This window comes from Ananas comosus, linkage group 1 (assembly GCF_001540865.1).
Source record: "Ananas comosus cultivar F153 linkage group 1, ASM154086v1, whole genome shotgun sequence".
Taxonomy (NCBI): Eukaryota; Viridiplantae; Streptophyta; class Magnoliopsida; order Poales; family Bromeliaceae; genus Ananas; species Ananas comosus.
Window position 1 is genome coordinate 8,786,651 of NC_033621.1, and position 21,655 is coordinate 8,808,305.

A 21,655-nucleotide genomic window follows, 5' to 3' on the forward strand; every position below is an offset into this window, starting at 1 on the left:
TATTCTTTTCCAGAAAATTAGTCGTACTTCTGACCCGTGAACTCTAGCGGCCTATTGCTAGGGCCATATGCCATTTAGAGCAGGCGTGGCATTGCCTCAGGTTTTTAGACCAATACGGCAGTTAATTGGGTGTACTTGTACTATTGATTTTAGTTGACGCGTAGTTGTTTCTCCATCTTCCTTTGTAGTTGCGGTTGTTCATACTATTGTTGCAGTTATTTTCAGTTCAGTTATCGTTGCTACCGCTCTATTTTGACTGCTGATTATAGTTGTTCGTTACTTTATTATCTCACTTTACAGTAGTAGCTTGTTTTGTGATTATTGGTAGTTGTTATTCATTATTATTATACCTGAATTTGTTATTACTATTGTCATTCCTTCCGTCTGCCGGTGTGTACAACTTACTAATCGTCAGCTTACGATACCTACTTGGAGGGGGAGACTTATTTATATGCTCTCAGCCCCTAACTATTTTTCAGGTAGCTCGGGTGATGAGGGTCCAGACGGTGTGTGAGGACGATTCTAGATAGCGGTGTTTCGGATTGGTCCCTTGTCGACATCCACATTCGTAGCCCTAGCTTAGTTCTCGAGTTTTGTTATTAGTGTGGATCTTTTCGTTGGTTTAGTATGTATCTACTAATTAGAAATAGTGATTACATGGTGGATCTAATCTTTGGTCATCTGATTTTTATGCGGATTATTAGTTTTCCGCAATTATCTCCTTATTATAGTTATTGTATCTCTGTATGATTGTGGTGTGGTTGATGTTTGTACTCTTGTGCTACACCGTGCACGTATAGAAGAGGTCTATGTGGTGGGTTTGTGTGCGCCATGAGAGATTTTTAAGGGTGTTAAAACAAAAAATTATGCGTTTTCCGCTTGTTTTTTCTTAAAAGGATTCTCAAAAGAATCCCGGGCGTGACATTATAAGTTTATAACTATAATGTACATAAGAGTATTTTGAAAAATTTTTAATTAGTTATAATATAATTTTTTAATCTTAAAATTTTTAACAATTATATATTTTAATTGAGTGAAATATTGTCTACCCGCTGCGAACCACAGTGTAACGCACTGGACCTTGCAAATTGTGGGGTTCGAGTGATTGAGTGCGTTCTGAACTTTTCCAGACTTTCTGGTAGGTCGTTGACTGTGTTCCGACCTATGGTTCGAGTCCCGAGAATTGTGGTTTAAAACCTTGCATCAAAATCCAAAAATTTGGATTTTTGGTCAGCTCTCGGATAGCCTTCAGCAGGCCATGTACCGGTACGAGTTCACTTGTTGTACCGGTACGGGGTTGATGGCTGTACCGGTATGGGCCCGCGTACCGGTACACAGACGGCTTTTCGGCCAAACCCGAGGCTCGGGTTTGCGTTTTCGTGGGTTGTGTACCGGTATACAAACCCGTGTACCGGTACACAGTGCAGATTGGGGCTGTTTCGTGGAGGGGTGTTTTTGCAATTGTTGCAACACCTTTATAAGTGACCCCAGCCCCCTTGGCTGCTCTCCTTGAGCTCTAAACAGGGAGAACAAGGTGAGTCTTCTCCTCTTGGTTTGATCTCCATTTTTTGGTGGTTTTTATGGGTTTTGATCTCTCTCCTTCTCTCCTTTTTGCTTTTTGCGGGTTTGCGACCATTGGAGAAGCTTGAGATCTTGGTGGGAGCTTATTTGGAGATCGTTTTACTACTTGCCATTGTGCTCATTCGCACATGCTTGTGAGGGTCGCTCCCTACAAGCCGGCATTCCGGAGATAGCCATCGCGATTCATATTCGCCGTGCGGAATTGAGCGCCGAAGTGGATTGCCGCGGGACAGGCTTATTCCTAGGGTGGGGATGATGACTACCACGGGGCCATTAGGCTCGGCACCGGCCAGACAGCCTACGGATGGATTTTAGGGCCATAGACAGCCTTCGGGTGGGTCTCTTCAGATTTGACTTTGAGTATTCATTATGACATGTGGACAGATGATGACTTAGCGTACTACTTGGACATTGACTAGAATAGTAAACAACGAAACTTTACTATTTCGCATTGTGAACATTATGATAGTTGGAGACTTTTACTTCATGCATAGTTGCTTCATATTTATGCTATTTATGCTAAGTAGAGATATCATGTTGTAGTAAGTTACATTTTTACTTACCTTTCGCTTTTTTATATTTATAGTCACTGACATCTTTTGTAGCTTTGGGCCTTGTGGTGCATTCACTGAAGTCAGTAATTGCCCACTGGGAACTATTTTTAATAGTTCTCACGCCCTCGTTTTATTGTTTACTTTTCAGAGCCTTCGGCACCGGCGGAGGCACGGGATCGCGGCAAGGGGATCGCTTAGTTAGCTAGTGAGGAGCGGTATTTTGCCTAGGTGGTTTACTCTTTCTTTTGTAGTTGAGAGAGTGAGAGATTTTTGTATCCATGTATAGAGACCACCTATATATCTACCTATAGCACTTGTATCTGGAATTTTTTTGTATCACTTTATGATTTATTTAGTAGATTTACAGTTTTATCCTTATCCCTTATTGTAGCATTTAGACATTTATTATGCTCTGATACTCCTAAATGTCTTTTATTATTACTTTTATTATTGTTGTTTTTAGACGCCTTATATGTTGTAGACATATGGCGGGTCTGGGCACGCGCCGGGCGGGCTTCCGCTGGGTCCCGGGGCGTGACACACAGACCCTACACTAGTACATAACGAAGAGGGACGGCATACTTCTCTCACACGGTCCGATCTCATAGACCGTGTGCTGCGCTCAAGATACGTGCCGTGTGTTTCACCTTTTGGGTTTTGATTTCTGCTCTTTTTGAGCAGAAAACGAAACAAAAAATTTTTCAAGAATCCGTAAAAAAAATTTTTAGAAAAATTTTACAGACAACCAAATATTCGGAAATTCGGGACAGTTTTATAAGCAACCAAATAAATCCTAACTGAAAAAATATTTTCATACCGAATCAGCCATACTGGGTTGGTTTATGGGTCGGAGGTTAGTTTATGGGTCGGATTTTATACAACGGATTTGGGTTTCGGACCGACTCTTTTAAGTGGAAAAACAAAACAAAACAAAACAAAACCCTATGGCAGTCTCTCTCAATCAACCGACCTCTCCCATCCGTCCGCTCGATCGCTCCCTCTCTCTCTCACTCTTCCAAGAAGAACTGAAGAAGCAAAGGCAGCGGCGAGCGGCGACAAGGCGCAGTTACCGGTAGCCGACGAGTGCGGAGATCGAGCGAGCGGCCCCCCCTTCTCCCTTTCCCCTCTGCGTAGGCGAGCCAGCCCTCCAACCTCGTTCCTTTCTCCGTGCGTGTGAGATCTCTCTCTCTCTCTCTCTCTCTCTCTCTCTCTCTCTGTGTGTGTGTGTGTGTGTGTGTGTGTGTGTGTGTGTGGTGTGTGCGGTGTCCTCCCAGATCTCTATATCTCCCTGTGTGTGTGATTTCCATTTCCTCCCTAAACTATAAGTCATTTTGCAGTAGGCCCTCAACCGTCAACATTCGACAATCACTCCCGCAGTAAAGGAGTTTTACAAGTTTATGAAGTTTGACCTCCGTTAGATAATCTCCAAAACAACAAGCGTGAATCTAATTTAGGTGCATGCTTATTTTTTTAATCATAAGAATTTAAGTCCTGAAGGTTGTTATATGTAACAATTTAGTCCTTTCCCAAGTACACTGTAGACTAGGCGCCTCGCAAGAATTAGCATCAGACTTTGCATTTTAGAATAGAAACTTTGAGGAGTTACTTATAATTGGAATCAAACTTCAGCCCTAAATTATTTATGTTTTTGATTAATTTGTTCTATTACGTTTTTGAAACAAAACTCTAATTTATTTTTTTTCTACTTAATGTCTAAGAGTAAACTGCTAATTATTAGTTTAGTAAGTACATGTGTGCATATGAGCTCTGTTATTTGAAGTTAATTATTTCAATTTGTGAATTTTTAGTTGTTACTTTAATTATTTTGCCTTGTTAGGAAGCATTTATATATATGTTTGGTACCTAGAAATATATTTTTGTATATTTTAATAGCTGGACTGTATGTGCGCCCGCTTACCGCATACCCACTATACGGTGGGTAACCGCATGGATACTGCATACTGTATTTTGGAACGTTGATTATCAGTACAGATGCTTTGAGTTTGGGGGTGAATATCTCTACATAATTATGTTAAAAGAATTATAATACATAATTACACTATTGGTGTTATTTCACAAATTTACGTTAAAAGCATTATAATACCATTTAATTTCACTTGACTTTAGAACTGATTAGGCAAACTCCTCAACCAATTTAAACTGATTTAGAAGTGACACCGAAAAACTATATAACACAAGAGTTTTGTTGTGTAAGGTTTATTGCTAGGGAACAAAAATCCATAAACTGGTACGGTAAACGCCCCTACTAGGGTCTACAGAGGATGGCAAGCAGTGTCGTTGAGAAGACGGTGGAGGAGCTTCGCAAGGAGATTCAAGAGCTCCATCGCCAGCAACGAGAGGTCTCTTGATTTCTCTCTCTATTTTTATTTACATGCATTAGAACTTGTGTTTAAGTTCCTTCATAATCTCTTTCTTGACCCTTATCAGTCTTTGCTCTTTGCAGATCAGTGAGAGACTCCGAGACCCGAGAGGCCTCCGTCGCTCTGGTGTGGCCTCTGGCAGTCCCCGCCCAATTGGAGGAGGTCCCCGCACTCGCAGTCTCATTCGACCAGTACAATCTACTTGTTCTTCTTCTGACTTTATATTAGTTCTATTTCTTTTTATGTGAAAATACTTGATGCATCTCAGGCGGTAGCGGCAGAATCTGAGTACCAGCCACCACCTAAACGAAGGCTTTTATCGACTGTTGTGAAGGTATTTAGCATACAAAACTAATTTCTTGATGTTGTTTTTGCCCCAAAGTCAATAATTTCTTTGCTTGGGTTATTTTGTTACTGGAGACTGATGGAGAAGAGGATAAAGTGGATGACAGCGGAACAAAGGATGAGAAGGAGCTCATTGTAGAAGAAGAGGCTGATGTTTTTGGGGGCAAAAATAGCAAGCCAGCTGCTTCAAATGCACATGGCAATGGCAGGCTCAGGCGGGATGGCAATCTGCAGTCACGAAAGATAGTGAGGAGCCGCTTTACTTCTTGAATTGTTTTTCTTTTATTCAAATGGTTAGGTTGGTTTCTTATTATTGTCAGGACTATGATATTCCTCCCCCTGAACCACTTCCTAGAGTATTTCCAAAGGATGAGGATCCTAAGTTGGTCAAGAGGAATAGAAGAATGCTAGGGCAGCTTTTGGGCACGTTGGAGGTACTATCTTCCTTTTTCCCTTTTATAAACATCTTGTATTTTTCCTTTACATGAGGCATGTCTTAGGTTCTCATCCTTTAGTTCTTTCCAAATAGTAAATTGGTCTACATTGAATTTGTAATGTAGTTCTTGTTCTTCCAATCTGATGCATCGTACGCAATCTTCAAATACTAGTAGCATAAGTTGGAGATTAATATGATCAAATTTCAGCTCTATATTCAACAATAAAGTATTGAACTACAATAATGACAGGCTAAAGAAGATGGATTGCTGATCCGGTTGATTTATTGTTTCCAAAAGAAAACATATTCAGCAGTATATATTAAAAATTAATATATCTAATCATGCAAAGAGGACTGCAATATTTGTTTCTTTCATTTGGTTTAAGTTGAGATTGCAAATAGTTTTTGATTAAAGTCTTGAGATAGCATAATGCAATGGGCTTTGTTAAAAAAAAAGTATAGAATTGAAAATTTGGTTTCAACTTTGAAATTGAGTCAGAGTTGTCTTTCAAGCCTCAAGCCTCACAAAAAATATATTATTGAGCTAAGCAAGGGTATCACCTAGGTACCCAAAGTCAGAATCGCTAAAGAGGATGGAACTTGAGCAGGAAAGGATCAAGGAGTTAAGTGCCGTGGTACAGGGTCGTGCCGGAAACTTGCTGGCATGGTACGGCCAGAGTTTGAAAAGGCGCGTTTGAGGCGCGCGCCTCAGCGCCTAGGCGCGAGGCGCGGGCCTCCGCGCCTCAGCAATAGCGAGGCGAGGTGAGGCGCTATTGTTGAGGTGTGCGCCTAGGCCCTGAGGTGCGCGCCTCAGGCGAGGCGCGAGGTGCACAGAAGGCGTGCGCCTCGGCATATTTAATATTTTTTGGATTTTGGATTAAAGTTTTCGGGTTATTGGGTTTCAGATATAAATTTTATGTTTTAGCCCGATAAGATTAGTAAAGGAATCTAAAAGAAATCTAAAAAAACCCTAATGAAATTCATCTACTGCCCTCTCCTCCTACCACTCTCTCCTTTTACCGCCTTTTTCTCCTTCTTGAGGCCAAATGAAAACATTGGCACTACAATCACTTTTAAGTTGAAGTCGAAATATATTTTTTTTAACTTGAGAACCTATATGCATGTGTTTTCTTTACTTTTTTATAGTTATTTTAGTTTTGTATAGTTATTTTGGAGTTTTTTTAATGTAGAATATCAAATTAAATTACTGTGCGCCTCGCCTTCTTGAGGCGCGCGCCTCGCAGTGTGCCTCGCGCCTAGGGTCCAGGAGAGTTTTGCACCTTTTTGCGCCTCGCGCCTTTTCAAACATTGGGTACGGCACGGTGTGTGCCGGGCCATACCAATGACTGCCGGTCACAAAAAATTTATGTATGCCGACACGTAATGGCACGAAATATTTATTTTCTTTAGCAACAAATATGCCAATTATTTATTATGTATTTTTATCAAATCTTTTGAACTTTTTGAGAAAATTACTTATTAATTTTAAGAATAGAGGGTTTTGAGTACGGGGGCTGTATCGTGCCTTTGTCTTGCTGGCATGATACGGCACGGTGGATACGGCCCGTGTCGATGGACACTTTAATCCTCGGAAAGCAGGATGTTTAAGTTTGTCAATGTTTGAAGGTATGACATCTGATTGTTTGTTGTTGGACACTTAGTATAGAATGTTTGTTTAAAATCTAATTTGTTATATGTTGCTAAATTCTGTGTGGTTGAGGTTATGCTTATCGCTTGCAAAGCCTTTTTTGTTACATGATCTGTTATCTGTGTTGCATAGATACGGATATGGGGATACGAATACAACACAATATTGATATGGTAATACGAGAATTAGTAAATACTCTAGGATATGATACACGGGGGATACGTGAATAACATATTATTTTAAATATATTTGAATGTATGTTGACTATATGTAATGATATAATGGATAGTCAGGGTACCTGGATTATATGAAGAGACATGTACATTAGCTCATACAATTATTCTGGGTTTGTGACTTTGTTCATTAAAAAGGATAATCAATCGCATGATATCATAATTTAAAGACTATTAACAACTATCATCCAATTTGACCAAATGATAACAGTATATATTTAGTTGCACAAACTAGATAATTAGTCATTCATTATATATGTCTGTTTCCAAATAGCATTAGGTTCTATTATATGAAACATTAACAAAAGGAAATATGCTAACCTACGCGTCATGGACGTGGGGTTCCGCCCTGCATATCTGCATTAGACGCGCGTCTGATGCGTATGCAGCATGGAGGCGCATGCGACGCACGTCCATGCCGAATCTTGCAAGTTGCAAAACGCAACTAATAAGGAACTAATTAGTTCCGATGGGAAAAAAATATGGTATTGCCATGTCATAAAATAAATTAATAAAAGAACATATAGTTTGAAAAAAAAGGAAAGGCATTGTATTTTGGAAAAAAATCTGATTAAAAAATTATATAGCCTAATAAAAAAAATCATCTATCTCATCTCACTGTTGAGTTTCTCTTCAACAAAGCCTCTAAAGGTGTTCTCTTTTTCCATCTCTTTTTTGCATTAGTGCTATAATTTTTTTTGAATTAGAATTTATTTTTGCATTATGATTATTTTTTAATTAGGGTTATACTTTTTATTTTTTAGCTTAATTTTTTTACATTCGTGTTATAATAGGAGTACATTTTTTATTTTACTTTTTATTGGGCATAAGAAATATTTGATGGTAAGCATTTTGGCTTTTTTTTTTTTTAGAGGATCTAATAAATCATATTTGGTGGAGTTTTTTTTTTTTAAATATTATATTAACTTTCATTCGTATAAGAAATATAGTGTTTTTTTTTTGCAAAATTAATATATCATATATAATGAATATGTATTGTTATACTAAATATATTATATTTTATTAGCCGTGTCCTTGCCGTTTTGTATCCTTATATTTTGAAATTTGCTGAGTCACAGTGTCCAAGTCGTGTCGTGTCTGTGTCTGTGTCCGCGCCCGCGACACATATATGCTAACACTTTAATATAAACAAAAAAAAAAACCATTCTCTATGGCCCTTGCTAGTTAGTATGACCAATTACATAGAAAAGTAGACAACTAAACCCTTAAGGCCTGAACTATAGCAGGGGGGGGGGGGGGGNGAGAGAGAGAGAGAGGGGGGGGGGGGGCGAGAGAGAGAGAGAGAGCCTTCCCCATCCGTGAGCAAAAATTTAAGGAAATGACATATTGAAGAGAGATTAGCATTTCCCCTACTCTTTTCCTTATTTCCTATGGGTTAGGACATGGGATTTTCAAAAAATTTTGAGTTATGATCCTTTTAGACTAAAAAGAACTTGGCTATATCTTGCTGTATTCCACACCTGTATGCTCCCCTATTTGAGCTGTATTTGGTATTGTTTTTATTTTTAAAAAATTTCAAATACTCCAATCATGTATTAGACCCCTATCGGGCACATTTCAGGTGCGTAGCCAAATTCGATACATATCCGATGCACGAGCAACGTGTAAATTTAAGTATCGTGCTTTATAGTCTGTTTTAATATGATCATGAAATTGATTGAAAACTAAATGCTTATATTATGAAATCATCTTAGGGCTGCTAGAGGCCAATATAAATATCGTTCATTGTCGTGTCCTTGACCCATTGAAATGCTAAAACATAGGTGCATAAATTTCTCGTGCGTAGGCGAAAAAAAAGGAAAGGAAAAAAAAATAAATCTAGCTGGAAGTAGTGCAAGTTCCACTCTAACAATATTTGGGTCAGGATGGCTAGATGCATCAACTAATTTACGAGTAGAACTGCCTTGAGAATGGTAAGTAGAGTAGAACTACCTTGAGAATGGTAAGTTTGACCTATTACTGCTGTGCTGTTAACTGGCATTAAGTTTTGGGATTACTAACCCGCTTTTAATACCTTTTATATCGAACTTCATATGTATACAGATGGAAAGAACATTTGGTGATCAATATAATCATCTTTTAGCATCAATATTTTGAAATCAATATAGTAAGCTAGCAAATTCCTGGCAATAAATATTCAATATCTAGAAATTAAAGTACTTAGTCTGATAATGTCATTCAATATTGGCATATGAAAGTCTCGAACAAGGAATCTGGAAAAAAACCCAACAAATAATATCCCAAAATGAATCCACAAATCATATTCTAAAGGTTGAACTAAGAGCTTTTTTGATATGAGAGTTTAATATGGCGAGTAGATTTTAGGATAATCATGAAGATTTTGATTGGGTAAAAAAATTGTTTAAGTTTTAAACATATATAGCAAATAATTTGAACATATGAGGTCTACTACAAAGGAGGGGATTGAAGTTGTTTTCCAAATTTGAAGGTAAGGACGTGAGCGAACAGTGAGGAGGAAGAAGTGTCTCATCTTTACAACCAATAGAAATTGATCTTTTGATTGATCTTCAAAATACTTCCTTTTTTTAGGTAGGGCTTTTCTGTTTGAAAGGAAAGATGATTAGAATCTTAAAAGTAGATAACATCAGAAGAGCGATAGAGTTCGGTGCTATGGAAGCACAAGAGAGAAAAAAAGAAGAAGAAAAGTTAGGCTTGCCTTTTTTATACTTTTGTGGAATAAATTCTTGGGATGTATCCTCGCTCCTTACTGTCCTCTTGCACCTTACCATCCTCCCTCTCTATGTTTGAAGAAAACTATTTAAGAACAAGTCGAACTCTTTCTACAATTTATCACGCTTATACTAGGTGGAAAAATATTCCCTCCAACAGGTCTTGAACCTATACCAAAGGCTTAGAAGACTTCTATCCTATCCATTAGACAATCCACTTCATTCCTATTTTCTTCTTCCGTATTTTTTCTCTTGTTTAGATAAAAAAATGATTGCATAGAAAAAATTTTTGGGAATAGGAAAAGGATGCATATCAAAATGATTGACGCATGCATAGTTAAGATTATGGAGCAGGTAGTGAGAATTGATTCTGCATCGTTAGCCTGGAAGGATAAAGTTATAGTTGACGTTGGTTTTTCTATAGTTAAAACGAGCAAACATCTCATATGGGCCATCAAAAAATTGTCTATTTTTAATGTCTTATCTTTGAGAATGACTTCACAGCAAAACAAACCATTTAATCTTAGGGTGCGTGCGTTAAGTTTGTGCTATCTTATTTGCATTCTCAAGAATTCGCTATATACTATAGCGCTTGTGTAATCCCATTTGATATTGGTTAGTATTTTTCATTCTGAAACATCGGTTGATCTTTGAACTTCTGGTTAAATTTCATTTAGGTTACCAAACTTCAATTTGTCTCATTTTAGGCGCTAACTTTACTTTTTATTTCAATCAGGTTATTTTGTTAGACTTTGTATAATGTTTCAAACAAAACGACAAAATGACAGCTAATTCAGTTACCACATCATCTTCTAGAGATGACATGACTATTAATTTATTTCTTGGAGATAGTTGGACAGGCTACTCATTTGTAAAATCAGCTTTTCTATATGCTGTAATAGTTGAATAATAGTAATTTTAAGATGGTATAGCCAAGGATTTAAGTACCTATCGGCACGGGCCGTATTTATGGTACTATATCGTGCCAAGAAGATATTGGCACAATACAGCCTCCATGCCCATGGCATAGTTCAAAACCCTTTTTTACTTTAAATTAGTAAGTAATTTTTTCAATAAAGTTTAAAAAATTTGATAAAGATACATAATAAGTAACTAGAATAATTTGTTGCTAAAGAAAATAAATTTTTCATATCATTATGTGTCGGCATACATGTATTTTTTGTGACCGGTACGCATAGGTACGGCCTGACACGTATTGTGTTGTACCGTGCCAGCAAGTTTATGACACGATTCTGCGCCACGACACTTAAATCCTTGGGTATAGCAATTGAAATGATTAGCAGTCATTACCATGCTATGTTACACGGACACAAACGTGGGACACGGGGCACAACATGACTCGGACACGATGACTCGACAACTTCAAATAAATTAGAAGATGGACTCGGCAAAGCGAACATTAAAATATTTTTTTAAATACAAATATTCTGTATATATTATATACAAAAAATATAATATTTTAAAATTAGTAAATAAACTCTAATTATATGCCTTACAAAGCTGGTGCATGAATTGGAGATCTTTTGTATTGGTTAATTAGTAGACTCATTCATAACATACAACACAACAAATTTCGAACCTAAGTTAATAGATGTGTCATATGACATTGAAAAAAAATTTATATATCACAATTTGTAAAATTTTGGATTTTTTTTTTTGAACAACTGTCTTTTTAATACTGTTGTTTCTTGAAACCAAGGATTCAAGTGCTGTCCTATGCCGTACGGCATGGGGCGGCATGTACTGTGCCCCTAATATAGGGGCATAATAGGGCCCCCTTGTGCCGTGATACCTGCGGGGTATCGTGGCACAGCATCATGTGGGTTTTATTTTATTTTATTTTCCTGTTGTGGTTTTTTTCTCTTATTGCACCCCCTTCTCTCCCCACAAACTGCGCGATACCGACTATGTATCGCGCGAGACAGAGCGATACCCTTGCGGGTATGGCGGCACAGCATCGTGCCGATTTTATTTTATTTTATTTATTTTTTTGTTCTGGTTTTTTCCCTCTTTTTTCTTTTTTTGCACACCCCCGGTGATACCCCTGGGGTGCAGGTATCGCGGCAGAGTATCATGTCAGTTTTATTTTATTTTTTTGGTGTGGTTTTTTTTTCTTTTTTTGCACACTCCCGCCCCCTTCCCCCTCCCGAAACCCAACAACCAAAACCCCACTGTGCTGCCCGTGGGGAGTGGGAATTTTTTAATTTTCCTCTTCTTTTCTTTTGGTGGGCCTTTGTGTTCTCTTCTTTTCCTTCTGTCACTTAAAAAAGAGGCAAAAAAATTGCAAATAAAAAATCTACTTATTATGTCAGTAAAAAAGTTATAACTTAAAATTTTGTTTATATATTTTGAATATTTTTAATTTGTAAAGCTTATTTTTTGAAGAAATATAAAATTAGGCAATTTTAATTTATTGTTATAAAAAGTTAAAAATATATCTTCTTGATTTGATTATTATATAGTCAAAATTTTAATTTTCAGATTCGATCCGTACCACCGGGGGCTCAGCCCGAGCCCTCCGTTGCCACCGGAGACATCCACTTTTTCTTTATCTAACATAAAATTCTATTTTGAAGTAAGAAAATTAAACATACTGATAAAATTATAGACTAAATTAAATCAATTGATACTTAAATTTATTTAATTTATTCGTCATATAATTTTTTTCTAAATTTTATGATATATTTAACAAATTATTATGATCCACCGCGACGATTTATGTGGAATTAAGTAGTCATTTTTCTGTAAAGATGTAAATTATATAATTATTGTATTTGTGAATTTTATTATTGTATTTTAATTTTTATTTTCTATAAGATATATTTGTACTTTGCATATAAAAGAGTTTATCAGTATGTTAATTGGTGAGTATAGTAAGCTATACATAGCCAATATTTAATTATTTGACTAAATCTTTCAAAATAACATTATAAGAGTTTATTGGGACCAAAAAAATAAAAATAAGTTCATGCCAAAGCGTGCTGTTAGGAGGTCATGTGTATCCATTGGTACGAAAGTCTGCCACGTGTCGGTACGGAAGCGTACCTGTGCCGTGCCGTGCCGTGCAGTGCAAATAGCGGCATACCCCCGTGCTACGACACTTTAATCCTTGCTTGAAACTACTTAACATCTAAGTATTAGATTTTTCAAAATTGAGATTTTTTTACGTATTTCTTTAAATATTATAAATATATTTGTCAAATTACATTTTAATTTTAAAGCATTAATTATATATTGATTGTGGCATATAATAGATATACACCGGGTGCAGTCCCGTTATTAAAATCCTTGGAACTCTTCCTACGCAGAGACGGCTTGTATGATGCACATGAGTCCCTGAAGTGTCTTTTTTTTTTTTTTTTTTTTTTTTTCTGTCCCGGACATGCAGCAGGCACGCGTCATTGCACGTCGCGTTTGACTTGCGTTGGATGCGGATGCAGCTCCCTTGGAGCCGCATCATGTAACCTTGTTACCATGTCATTATTTTTTTGATAGCTGAATTAGTTGCTACTTCATTGCTTTACCAGAAAAGTCAATCAAAATATGAGTGGTGACTTAATTTAAATAGAAATTAAAGTTTAGTGATTTGATTGAAACAAATTGACGTTTAGTGATTCAATTGAAATTGAAATTAAAGTTTAGTGACTTGATTGAAACAAATTAAAGTTTATTGAGGTGCATAATTTTGCAAGAAAGTCGGTGACTAAGGGTGTAATTTACCCAAATGAATTCTTGTTTAGTTCTTTGTTGTTGCAACATTTTGCACAGTATGTTCTGTTTCATTTTCCACTAGTTACAATTCGTGAAACTCTATTTGATTATAGTTTTCTTTAAAATGTTGATCATTGTCCAGAAATTTCGGGAAGAGGACAAGCAATTATCATCTACGGAGGCTTTCATGCGTAGATCAGATTCTTTACGAAGGGTGAGGAGCTCTTTGCCTTCTCTGACTATTTTATTTCCTCTATAGTTACTTTAGACTGAAATCAGAGGTTTTCTGGTGCAGTTTTCTTGCACAGTATGAATATGTATTTATGGCTGAATATTACTAAATTGGAATTTTCCCGTACAAATCCGTGCGTAACAGATATGAGTAAGAGCCACTCTGTCCATGACTGGATTTGAATTGCAGGAAGCTTACAGGAATAGAATGAATTGCTCACTACATAACTGACCATATATTCTCCACTGTCAAATAATTATTAGTGAAGGGTTGAACTACTGGAAAAGCATAGAAAATTCTGTCTTTCATCTGTGAAACTGGAACAACATAGCCTACTATATAATATTTCTTAATTATCATCATTCCTCTTTAATATTACACATTTGTGGGTGCCTAATAACTGCCATCATGTGCCTAAATCATTATATACATGAAATTGTATTTTGACTGCTCACTTTGATTGTATTGGCAAGAGGTATAACATCTTGGCCTTCAATTGTCATGAATGGTAGTGGCATTTCACCGTCAACAAATTACCATGTACTTTATGGAACCTTTCAAGTTGTAGCTGAAGTATATTATTGCTGTTTTCTGTTGAACAGTTGACAGTAGAATAAATAAGACATCTGTAAAGGATATTCTGGGTATGTTAATGAGAGTGGTGCTTTGAGGTGCTATTTTTCTTCCCAACAGTTTTAGAAAGCTATTGTGCTCAAGCTACAATCTTTCTTAATATCACTTACGTTATGGGTTTACGTTAGATGCTTCTGTTTTGGGGTTATGTAGATATTTTATGAACGCAAGAAGGGTGTATTGTTGGCATACTTGGCGGTGATTTTACTTGTTGCCGGCGCAAGAATCTATTTAATGTGTATACTAGTTGTGAACCTGCATGTCATGCAGGAATGGATTTGGTTTTATTCTAATATTAAAAAATAATGAGAGATGTACTGAAGATCTTTGAAGAGAATAAAAATAAGAGAAATTTAAATCACATAGAAAAATATTCTCTCTAATTGCACTTTTAGCACATTATTGTATAATTTGGTAGTTCTTTAGAAAATTTGTAGCACTAATGGCCAGGGTATATTCACTGTTATATTTCTCATAGTATACTGGGATAACTTTATCAAGAAATTATTCCTTTTGGAAGGTATATTCTGTTTTTCTATGATGGTGACATGCAAAAGATGAAAATGACATTTGAATAGAACAAGCTGGTTCCTGGTGAGTTTGCCCGGTGGCGTGTGTTGTGAAGGTCACCTTCCATTCTGCCAATCTGCACTTTCAGTGCAAACTCTGCACTTTAAACAGAATTGAACCTCCGAAGTCTGTTTCGCACCGTTTTCGAGTCGAAAAACACTCGGTCGACTCTCAAACACCCTTAAAATTATTGGAATGGTTTCTTATCTTTTTTTTACTTACTAGAACTTTGCAATCTGTGATAGTTCAGTGGATTACAATGGATTTCAAGATAGCAAATAACTGATAGCCTGCCCATTGGCGGGCAGGTGGATTAAATTTGTTAAGAAATTATATTTTGCATGCATTCCATTCCAAATTTAGTTCTTAGGTATCCCGAAACAACTCTTTGTACTGCGTTGTCATATCCTAAAGATCTTTTAAAACGGGAAAATAGAATAGATGAAAAAGGAACTTCGTGCTGCAAAAATATAAATTTGGAGCATTAATTTCGTATTTTATTTTTCTTTATTATAATGAGGTTGTACTTAGTTAAGTTGGAAGACAGCATTGCTTGGTAAATATGATGAAAATCTTCAACTGCACACAGGCTGAACAGAAGGCACAGGAGGAAAGTGAAAGGTTACGACAGCAAGAACGAGAACAAATTGCAGAGAAACGCAGGCGTGATTTGGTGAATTTTCTTCGACACTTTAACATTCTTTCCGGCATACATTATTGGGTGTAAATGTATAGAGACCCCTTCAGCTATAGGCCATTTTGAAGTAGGCCCCTCACTTTTACTTTTTCTGATTGACGCTGCCTTAACTTCTATTTTATTTTCTTTTATTTTATTTTTTTCAATTGAGTTATGCTAGTTAAGTTGAAAATCTTGTTAAAAGTTAATGGCTCTATTAGCTATAGCCATTAATTGCTTCAACTTTAGGTGGTTAAACACATTAAATTTAATGGAATTGGTAATGATTTGATATAATCCCTAATTTATTTGGCTAAAATCATTCAATTCTGAAAGAATAGAAATATGGTATGTCAATCAAAAAAAGTTTTGAGGGGCCAATGAAATGGCCTGTAGTTGAGGGGGTCTCGATGTGTTTACACTGATATTTTCAATGTGCAGGTTGTTTACTTTGCTTTCATATATATTAAAAAATGATGTGCTTTTGGAATTCAGATTCTGCGTGCTCGTGTTGCTGCTAAGGCCGAGCAAAAGAGGTTGGAGCTGCTGTTTATTATCTGGGCTGAGCATCACAAGAAGCTATCCAATTATATAAGGTAAGTGGCTTTGGCTGTTTTTTTTTTTTTTAACCTACATTGCCTGCCAAAAAATTATTCGGCAGAGTTTTTAAATTATTTTGCTCTACTTTCCAGCAATAGGTATAAAATCTATACCTTATTATTACGACATTAATTTAGAGCTGTTTTGATTTGCTGCAGGTTATTTTTCTTTTTGGTCCAAAATGTCCATATTGACAAGTAATTCAGAAAGATAAGTTTCTGATTGTTTTCAAATCTTGATTATCGAGACCAGAAGCTATTGAAGTAAATGTTAGCTCTTTGGACAATATTTAAGTTAGTTTTGATGTTTTTAATTTTTTCTTGGTTTTTTTTTTTTTTTCAGGACCAAGGCAGAGCCTCCTATATATTACATGCCAGCCAAACCGTTAATTGATGATATGACTATCACTGAGCAGCAGAAAGAGCAGGTACTGTCGACAACTCTTTCCGTCCATTGCTCACTCCTGAAGCTACGCATGCAAATGTTGTGACATAATAGACTTGTCAAGGCGACTATTGACAAGATAAATATTAACAAAGGAGAAACCACCAAAATAAAACCATAAGCCCTACACTTTCTTGGCATATCCGAATTACTTACATACCTACCCATATCCTGCATGCAGTCCTCTGGAAAAACTCTTCCTGGCCATCATGGAAGAGGGAACACATATTAATGGACTGGTTTTGGACCAAACTGGTAATTCAATAATCCCTGTGGAAAAATAGAAATTTGCTTGCATTAGTGAAGTTTGTCAATGTGGTTAGGTAATCCCTAGGTAGAAGGCCTACGGCTCGGGATATAATGTGGTCCGTGCCGGCCCAACATTTTCTGCCCGAGACCGGCCACAAATTCCGGCCATGGTGGGCCGGGCTAGATTTTTTGAACCCTTGGCCCAACATGGCAGCATGGGCCGTGCAGGGCTCGTGCTGGCCTAGCATTTTTTTTATTCTTTTAAGTTTTAAATTTTTATTTTAAAAAATTTACAAAATAAAATATTCTAATTTTTTTTAGCTATTATGGTTAAAAAAATTAAAAGTTAAAAACTTTTAATTTTTTCTAAAAAATTAAAAATTTTAAATTTTTTCTAAATAATTAGAGATTTTAAATTTTTCTGAAAAATTTAAGATTTTAAACTTTTTCAAAAAATTTTAAACTTAACAATCATTTATACAAAAATTCTAAAATTTAAAAAATTATTTTGAATAAAAGTTTAAAAAATTTATAAAACTTTAAAAAATTATTTGGATAGAGCTTAAAAAATTAAATTTAAAAATTATTTGAAGAAAAGTTAAGAGTTTAAAAGACATTTGGACAATTTTAAAGTTAAAGCTATAATCTTAAAATTTTTTTGTAAAAAACGACTCAGCTCCCAAGGGAGCTAGTAGGCCTAGCTCCCTTCGGAGTTGGGAGAAGAGAGCTCAACCTGGGCTCCTTTGTCCCAAGTTATTCCCTTATTAAGGCCTCGGGCAAGTCTAGGCCTTGGAGGTCGCGCCATGCTGTCCTGATCGTGTTGGGCCATAGGCCTGGCCATGGACTCGGCATGGCCCAGGCTTGTTCCGGGCCGATGGGCCTAAAATTTTGTAGGCCCAGCATGTCTCGAAAGTTCGGGGAAGGCTAGGTTGGGCCATCATGGGTTCTTCAGTACTAGTGTCGTGCCCAGGCTCGGGGTAGAACCATGTCGGTGGGCTGCCTGACCCGTTTTACATCCCTAGCTATGGGGTGAAGACAGATTGGAAAATATCCGAGTGTATCCGTGCCTGTATGCAACCTCATCTACATCTGAGTAGTATATGTTTGTATTCAGGTCGGATCCAGATGTGAATATGGTCTTGAATAACTGAAAAATTCGGGTTCAAATTTGGATATTCAAAAATTAATATTGTGGGGGAAAAAAGGGATATGGGTCTGGCTCCCATGTCAGAGCACTAGCTTTGCATCAGTGAGATGCTCGGTCCAATTCCTCCCTCTAGCATATTTTTTAAGTTTTGCGTGTTAGTCCCTGTACTAACTACAGATTGCTAGGAGATCCCAATACTAGGAGGTCCCAATATTGTGCACTCAAATAATCTAATCCTGCATTATTACCTGTACAAACTATACATTGTTATGATGTCCAGATATTGTGCACTCAAATACTGCAATTCCTGCATTTTTCACATATTTGTTTGTTAAATCTTAAATTTTATTGAATAAGATATAGGTATGTAAAGTTTGAACGTGAGTATGAAACTTTAATTGCATTGTGTCTTATTCAGGCTAATTCTAGTTCATATTCATGTATGTATATTATCATATAGGGACAATTTCACCACTACGCCGCCCAAATATGTAAATATCGTAAATACCCCTGCAAAGTTAAAAATATCATGTATTCCCCTTCAAATGCAAAAAATTATCACGATTACCCCTGCCTCTAAAGTGCCATCACTTTACCATGGTTAAATTATAGTTATAGATGGGTTAAGTTATAACACGACTAATTTATCCCTCAAAGGTTGGGGTGGTATTTTTGGCAGAAAATACTTGAGAGGCGATTTCATGAGTACCCTTCTAAATTTTAAAAATAACATTTCTACCCTCACTGTTAGTGGGTTATTATATATGTGGAAACCCCTCCCCTATAGGTTATTTTGAAATAGATCCTATAACTTCAATTTTTTAACATTAAGACCCCTTGAACCTTTAGTTTTCTTATTCATTGTTTTACTTAGTTTTTTAATGAGATCCCTCACGCATGAATTTGATAACATTTTTAATTTAGTTGTTAAAAAACACTCAATTGCCAAAAAAAATGAAAAGAAACTTAGGTTGAAATGGTGTGTATATGTGTGTGTGTGTGTATATATGTGTGTGTGTGTGTGTGTGTGTGTACATGTATATGCACATATATATGTGTATATACATGTATATGTACATGTGTGTGTATATATATAGTAGAGTTGAGTTAGTATACTATTGATGGTATATGAATAGTATCTACTATCAACCTTTCCACCCTTGGATTATTACTATTCCACCAACCATCACTAAACCGTAGGCATTTAATGGTCAAAAAATTGATTGTAAACACTATTCCCATACTAGCTTCACTGTATATATGTAGTTTGGCTTGTGTGCTTTCAGAAGCCTGATAATGACTGTGCCTAGGCTAGTCGAAGTTGCATAATTAGCTTAAGTATAGACAGACTATGTAAGATGCTCCTTGTCGTTCATGCCTTTCCGTAGTGAATCTTAAGAAGGGTGAAGAACAACAATTTGTTTTGCAAAATTTCGAAGTCTATGCACCCACTTCGCGCAATCTGTTTGCAAAATTCCCGAGTCTATGTGCCCCATTTCCAGGTATCAGAGACAGGTGATTCTTAGTTTTCTCGTGCATCATACACAGGTTCTCCTAGAGTGGAAGTCGGCTCGAAGGGCCGAGCTGTCTGAATTTCAGAAGCAAATCGAGGAGCAGTATGTCACGAATGTGGAGAAGGAGCTGGAACGATGGCAGAATGCTCGGAATGCTAGGAGAGCAAACAATGCTGCTAATCTGCAGGAGACTATGGATAAGGAGCTAGAGACGCACAGGCTGGAGCATGGTCCTAAGACTCGCAGGATACCAGGAGACGATGATGACGAGGATGTGGAGGACATCGCCGCAGAGGATGAGCTGATTGATGAGGTCCTTGATGTCGCTGAGAGGATTGATACTGATGCACCGCCCAAGCTATTCCCTGCTGGTAATGGAAGTCCTATCCAGACCGAGTTGCAGTAGTTGTGCGGAGTGTAGCGAGGAGGTTGTAGAATACTTTTCAGCTGCATTTTGTAGTCGTGATAAGCATGCATGTGTTTTTTATAGATCATTGTAACTCTCCTAGATTTCCTTGGTCTTGTTGGGAAATTGGATTGTAGCTGGTATTCTATAGTGAGGTATGCTATCTCTCCTTATCCGTCAACCTCTGATTAAGACGATTTTACATCGAGCAATGCTAATCTTATACTGCTTCATCCGAGGGCCCATATTGCCCTTTAATCTTATCATTTTTTTTTTTTTTTTTCTTGAAATTTGCTATTTGCTATTTATTTTTCTTCTAGTAGCATTTACTGGGAATCTCATATTGGATAGAAATAAAGAATTTNGGTGTAAGATTGTGGTGTGCAGCTAGCATTTTTGTTGTTGTTGTTGTTGTTGTGGTTTTAACATTTTTCTTCACTTTCACCCGGTTGTCTGTCTTTGTCTTTGTCTTTGTGTTTGTGGGTTTAGCACCTCCGCCCCTGGAATGCCACCGGTTCCCATGCGTCTATTTCCAGTCCCCTTCGTGTGCTGTCGTCTAATTGCTTTCCATTGCTATTATGTATTTTCTTTATGGAAGATTATACTTTTCAATTATTTTGGTGGGACGACGGTACTCTTCACGCCAAAAGGCTGGCAAGTGTGAGATTAGGGATAAAAGGTAAATAATAATTTTAAAAAACCATAAAAAAGGATAGCTCTGCTTCCCTCGGCGCGGACCACCGGCTACCCTCTATCTTTTACTCTTCTTTTATATTTTCCTGTTCCCTGCTTGTTGCTCTCTGTCCAGCGTGACGGATGACCCATCACCGCAGGCTTGCTATTGTGTGCTTGTGTGTTTTTTTCGGTAATGTTAAAAGTGATTTACGTCCCGAAGAAGAATCTTCTAGTAAGACTGAGGAGATATACAAGAATCTTCTAGTAAGACTGAGGAGATATACAAGATCGAATTCATATATCCCCATTCTACAGTCCAAACTACAAAGATTGTTGGAAGGTGATTCTGGTAGGTTCTCGTAGTAGTAACATTTATTTACTTAGACCGCATTTGGTTCGAATATAAGTAAAAATTATTTATTTCATGAATAGGTAGTGAAGGTTTAGCAATCATTATACATCAAATCTTCTTAGAAAATTCATTCAGAAAATCATTTTCAAGAAAATTGATGAATAAAAATCTCTAATTAATAAAACCTTGGGATAATGACCCAATAAAACGTCTAAAAGAACCCCCGGGAATCTCTCCCTTTACAAAGATAAGAACTGCCCGCCATTTGCCCTTTAGGGCCCGTTTGGTTCGAGTTATGTAATATTACAAAGTATCTCGATATATCCAGGTATTTTGGATTTCGGCGTGAGATTACTACTAATGCTGCATTAGAGCGTTTGGTTTAATACAGTAATATAATACTAGATTACAGTATTTATAGCATTAATATGTTTTGTTCAGTTTATAAAATTTCGTAATCCTGACATAAAAGTATAGTTTTTTCCAAAATTGCCCTTGTTGTGGTCATTTGAATATTATTTTTTACGGAAAGGACG

At 36.8% G+C, this 21,655-nt stretch overlaps 1 protein-coding gene across 2 annotated transcripts; it reads left to right on the forward strand.

Annotated features, from left to right (window-relative positions):
- LOC109714862 (pinin) lies at positions 3,077 to 20,355 on the forward strand. 2 transcript variants are annotated; one of them, XM_020239592.1, is made up of 11 exons: positions 3,077 to 3,302; positions 4,351 to 4,495; positions 4,600 to 4,707; positions 4,785 to 4,850; positions 4,937 to 5,107; positions 5,182 to 5,295; positions 13,764 to 13,835; positions 15,646 to 15,729; positions 16,228 to 16,328; positions 16,675 to 16,759; positions 19,721 to 20,355. In XM_020239592.1, the coding sequence occupies exons 2-11, from the start codon at positions 4,418 to 4,420 to the stop codon at positions 20,090 to 20,092; spliced, it is 1,251 nt and encodes a 416-aa protein (XP_020095181.1). In that variant the 5' UTR covers positions 3,077 to 3,302; positions 4,351 to 4,417; the 3' UTR covers positions 20,093 to 20,355. The 2 variants fall into 2 exon arrangements, with proteins under 2 accessions (XP_020095181.1, XP_020095172.1); XM_020239583.1 differs by having other exon boundaries at positions 3,078 to 3,308.